We start from the raw sequence: 5,726 nt of genomic DNA, 5'->3' as shown, positions 1-5,726 counted from the left end.
TACCCAGTACCTAGTATGAATAGACAAATTGAATGTGAACTTAAATATGTATAAAAAGGTGACGTGTATACGTAGAAAATAAAGCGCTTTTATTTTACATATGTGGTAACAATTACAGAATATCAAAATGGCTACTGAAAGTAAATCATTAAAATGGAAAAAATTGTGAGCGTGCAGAAAAAAGAAGTGTGTATTTGTAATTCCGAGAACTCGGGCGTGTTGCACGGAAGGCAGGCGAGCGCTGCGTCCCGGTTGCCTCCCGAAAGAGCTGCACCTCACTTCTGTCTTTTTCATTTGTAACTTTATGTTCAATACATCAAAGTCGACATTTAAATCTAATTACTGCAAATAACAAACTCTTAATTCGTTTGTTTACTAATATATGAAAAAGAATTACCAGCTACTTCATTTTGCATAGCTGGCGCTTTGTTTTGCACGTTTTGCGCTTCAAACGTTACAATAACAAACAGATATTTGAGTTTAATCATAAAAAGTCACTTGTTCGAATAATGAAATCTGTTCTAATGCTGCGGTCGTTTCCGTTAATGGTGTAAATACGTAATGTACGATAAATAACGATTTAGTCTTTATACATAATTTGATAGCTATTTATTGCCATAATAAAGTAAGCCACGGGCTTTGTTTTTGTACCAATAATTTAGGCCATTTGAATGTCGTGTTCGTGACCGCGCAGAGATGTCTGCTCCAAGAAAAGATTCGACGTCAAAGGGCCTCGCTTTTCGAACGGGACCGGAGTGTGCATCCCAGAACTGGGTCAAGCTCGTTTGGTTCTAGCCTTCTCATTGACGACTGCTCTGGCCAAAACACACTTTATTGCGATTCAATAAAGTTTGGTTTTACAACACCGAGACTTGTGGTGTCGGTTCTCTGCTCCCTGAACACCTTCAATATAAATTTGAGCTCTACGAGGAGAACGGAGGGCTGCAAGTCGCCACGTTGCTCGGCTACGACGGAACATCGGCAGCTGTAGCTACACTCAGCCGCCGCCGCTGCCTCCGATTTTGTACCAATTGTTCAGATGTCACGGTTATCGTTTGTTTCTAGCGTGAGCCCGACCCTTGTGACGCACGGAGCGAATAGCTAACATGAAAGGAATAAACGATTCCGGACAGTTACGTTTATCAAGCAATACATAACAATAGATACAGATCAAAAAGGCTTTTAAAGATTATCTTTAGACCCTTTAAGCTACAGATTCCTCGACTGTTTAAAACCTCATCTTAGTATGTAGTTCTGTAATACAGGTCCCCACCTAGCTCAGGAGGCAGAGCCCAATGATTATTGTTAAACTGATCGTATCAATAAAGTGTTTTTATTATTTTTTTATTTTATGTAGTGAAGTCCACTATGCGGGTCGCGGCTAACCAATCAAATCGTATCACACTCTATATACCCTTTGTCATTCGTCACTTCTCACTTCCCTTTCAATCTTGTTGATTTTCACTTTTTTGCGGCTTTTTGTGTCTTTTGTGTGTCTGTGACTGAATGCAGTCAAAGAATAACTGTTCAACAAGTCACCGTTGCACCTAGTATAATATCTCGTCTAAATGAAGCACGTATGACAACGCAAACTCACTCACTGCTCATCAAACAATTTAGTATTTAATTAAGGAAAACATAGAGTTACAGTTCAACGTTCAGTCAGGTTTGTCTTATGGTCAACCTCTTAAGATACTTTGAGTTAGTCAAGTTCAAAGCCAAACTCATTCCTACTTTGGAGGGACAACAAATTTGTAATTTGAAACTGAGTGAAGTTGAATTAGATTTGAATGACTTTGAAACGTGTCCCCACTAGGAGCATATTTTAGGACTTTCAAATGTAATTGTAAATCTGTATAATGTAAAAATAAGCTTAATGTTTCGGCTCCATGGCACCACAATGGTGTCGATCCGGCGCCGGCGCGGAGGCGCATGGGGCCCGCAGTGCAACCGTTTAATGGACATGGCTGTTTCTCTATTTGTTGTAAGGTGGCTCGTCGGGCCCGGGCCGCTGTCCCCACCTGCCCTACCTCCACTTGCGCCTCTGGATGTATCGTACGTGTGCACCTTGCTACTTGCTAGTCTGCAGCGGCGAGCAGCACCGCGCCGCAGCCGCTCGCCGCCGACAAACAGGGCTCTACCACGACACTGTACTTTCGCCTAAAACATACACATTTTTCATTATGATGAACTGCAGACGATAATCATTATCATCCGCCTTTTTCTGCCCACTGCTGGACCTAAGCCTTCCCGAATGATCATCTTTTGAAAGGACAATAATGCCAACATATTACGACTACAACATATTGTACGCAATTATAATTCCCAATAGTAATTAAATTCCCTCCATCACTCTGCAATGTACTGAAGACGAGACGAGCCTTTGATATGACGGTGATGAAGTACACTAAATATTAAACAAAATCGTTTAATTTTAGATTAAAAGAGCTCTGTTTGTTGGCGAATTAGTTTTTAATTTTATTTCTATGTGTTGAAAACAATGTTCAAGGATGATCTTGACCGTTGTGTTGTTTACTTGTGCTAACAATTATCTCTTAATACTGTTGTGTTAACCTTTCCGAACACTGTCATCTAATAATGTGTATAGAAAAAGTAGCCTGATGTTGTCGCCACATTGCCGACACGGAGGCGGACGGTCCCACTCGCGTGTCACAGCATTCTTACTACTTAACTTACGAAACACTTTGATCCACTCATCAAAGTTGAGGCTCAACTCGCACAGACGCAGAGATGAAATGTCGCGGCTCGTGGTGATGCGCTCCACCGCCCGTCCGTCGCGCCCGCCCTGGGCTGGTATCTACCGGGTCCTGTGCATCAGTAACTTTATATATGTCATTTTTGCAAAAAACCTCAATATTGGAAATAATGGGCGACGCTATGAGACGCTCCGCATTATCTCTGGGTCAGTGTGGGTTGTGCCTTGACGTTCCTTTGGTAGTTATGATAATTTCCGAGATCTTTTACTTAATTACATTCAGTAGAAATATATTTAGCTATTTAATACTTTTTGCACAAATATTACAATAAGTATACTACTAATACATTGACGAGTTTAATTTTTTATTCCATTGTTTTTACATAGTTTTGCCAGCAGATAACCCGATGAGACCTTCAACACTCGAATATTGCGTACACTAGTAGTTTTATCCATGACGAGTGACAGGTCCCAGCACGCCTCGTGCGTATATGTAATATTGATATATATTAACTTGCAAACTGTTTCTTATTTTTAATGGAGCTGTGCGAAGAAAAATAAACAAATTATAACGGATGTTTATTTAACGGAACCATTATTTTATTTCCCTGTTTAGTGTATTGTGTGTTAACGTATCACTTCCACTCTATGTTTATCTGATTGTTGTGAAGAATATTTGTTTAGTAAAGCTGCTGGCTGCTGACTTTACGTCATGTTGTCCTTAATTCGAACAATCAGTTTTTTATAATAGTTTTGACAAACTGATGATCCTGAAAAGTAGTATTTACTTGAGTACAGAGCAAGTGTCGTGACCCGTGCTTTTTCCTCAATCACAGAAATGTAAAACGTCAATCATACGTTCCTTACGTACGTATTATTAAAAAGTGTGTAGATAATATTATCTCAAGAATACTTATTGATAGTAATTGTCAACGTTTAATTTGTACCGTAAGGAGATTGCGCAGGCGCACGGCAGAAACAGGCCGCTAACGTACAGTAAACACATTAAACATGATATTATTAAATAATTGTTTGTTTACTGTAGGGCTTTTGAGAAATCGTCATTTACCACATCCACGGGATATTTCTTGCGTATTTTTCCCCAGAGCGTTTTCGACAGTGATCGTGACAGGTTTTCTGTGATTTAACATAAAGGAATCGCATTGGTGTAGGTTCCAGCGGCGGCGGGTGGCGCGGCCAACGCACCCGCCGCTAATTCCGTCTGTCCCGTGCGCGCCTCACACATACAATCGTATAACGGGACTCGTAGGCAATTACTCATTTCGATCTCACCTCTTCCATTCACTTATGAGGGTCAAAAACCACTCTCTCTCTCTGTTGCTTATAAATAAATATGATAATTTCGCATATTATATTATAATATAAGCTTGGTATTCTTAGTCTCATCTTACAATATCATAAATCTCAAAGTTTGTATGTATGGATAGATGTTTGTTAGATGGTATCTCCGAAACGGCTGAATACATCTGGTGAAAACAAATAGGCTCCTTAATAATTTTTTTTAACTCCTCGCGGTCGATGTCGCAGGCGACAGTTAGTATAGGAATAAATAGTGGTAGTCTTCGCCACGTTGGTTTGCAGTAACTTATTCCATCAGCCTTTACAGGAGAATTTATGTAGGTTCAGCGTTTTGTTTAAATTTAACCAATGTTTTTTTAGTTTTCTATAAAATGTGTTGTAGATATCATAACTTGTGTAAGTCCGTTTACCTCCTTATTTCATTCATTATCGAATGTATTCAGTTGTTGTGTTGATGTCATGCCAGTTGTAAGGTTTGTGTTGTTTACGGGAGCCGCGGCTTTGGCTCGCGGACACGCTGCTACATAGTTGGTATGGGTCACTCGCCACTGGCACACTGACACGACCGTACTGCGTGGTGCGCGTATTATTCGCATGATTTTAATTATAGTCTATATAGTCCCTTTTTTGTGTTCTTAGAATGAATTTCGTTTTCTTAAACTAAGTCTTAAGGCTTCGTAAAACTTTCGGGCGGTAACTTTTTGGATTAAAAAAATAAGTATAATATTTTTTTTTGTCATTTTGTACGATTTATTTTGTACGGCACACACTAATTTTCTTTTACCATTCCAATTAAGCTCTAAGCTTGTGCTAGGATATGGACAAATTTGTCGTAGACGACAATAGTCCAATGGCGGGTTTAGAAAGGAATCATAGACAACATCCTCTTAAATAATGTGCCACAAACTATCTATCTCAGTTACCATGCAATTTATAAATAACAATTCTATTTCGCTAAGTAGATTGCGAGGTGTAGTTAATTATTACATACGCGGTTCCTGATCCTGCGGCCGCGGCCTTGCATACAGCCTGCGATCACGTTACGAGGGTCATTACGGCAAGCAGCGAGCTGTCCCTTGCAAAGCAACCGTGATGCCATACGCGGGTTTTGTTATATAATTAGTACGTGCATGTATGGTGAACGATCGTGTTTTTATCTGTCGAGATTGATCTATATATTACAATGATCGGATAGGCATAATAATTGTATCCACAAACTAGTTTACCCACTCCATCCATGGCCCTACCTACCCTCAGGTCATACGCACCGAAAATTAGTTTAGTACAAATTAGGTAAATTAGTATTGTGTGATGGGCGTCGTGCTGCAGGTCATGGCAAGACGCACAAGGACGCGGCGAGCGTGCGCGCCACGCATCCCATTCCCGCGGCGTGCGGTCTCTACTATTTCGAGGTGCGCATCGTGTCCAAGGGTCGCGACGGCTACATGGGCATCGGCCTCTCCGCACACGGCGTCAATATGAACCGCCTGCCCGGTGAGTCCTACAATAACAACACCTACACCTAGACTCTGCCTTTCTAATACATGCTAATATAACAAGGTCGTAGTGTGAAGCAGTGTAACGATGTGATATTTGCGTATGTGGTATTCCAGGGTGGGACAAGCATTCGTACGGATACCACGGCGACGACGGACACTCCTTCTGCTCGTCGGGCACGGGCCAGCCGTAC

General features: G+C 40.9%; 1 protein-coding gene across 1 annotated transcript in view; it reads left to right on the top strand.

The window, feature by feature from the left end:
• The window catches only part of LOC106102153 (ran-binding protein 10), a 14,294-nt gene that overhangs the window by 2,524 nt on the left and 6,044 nt on the right, over positions 1–5,726 (top strand). The window contains exons 2-4 of the mRNA XM_013281564.1: positions 1,990–2,055; positions 5,366–5,530; positions 5,650–5,722. Of these exons, the coding sequence (XP_013137018.1) occupies positions 1,990–2,055; positions 5,366–5,530; positions 5,650–5,722 (304 nt within the window). The remainder of the gene's footprint in view (positions 1–1,989; positions 2,056–5,365; positions 5,531–5,649; positions 5,723–5,726) is intronic.

This window comes from Papilio polytes, unplaced genomic scaffold (genome assembly GCF_000836215.1).
Source record: "Papilio polytes unplaced genomic scaffold, Ppol_1.0 DF823923.1, whole genome shotgun sequence".
Lineage (NCBI taxonomy): Eukaryota > Metazoa > Arthropoda > Insecta > Lepidoptera > Papilionidae > Papilio > Papilio polytes.
The sequence above is the reverse complement of the archived record's forward strand: the minus strand, read 5'-3'. Positions and strand labels throughout refer to the sequence as shown.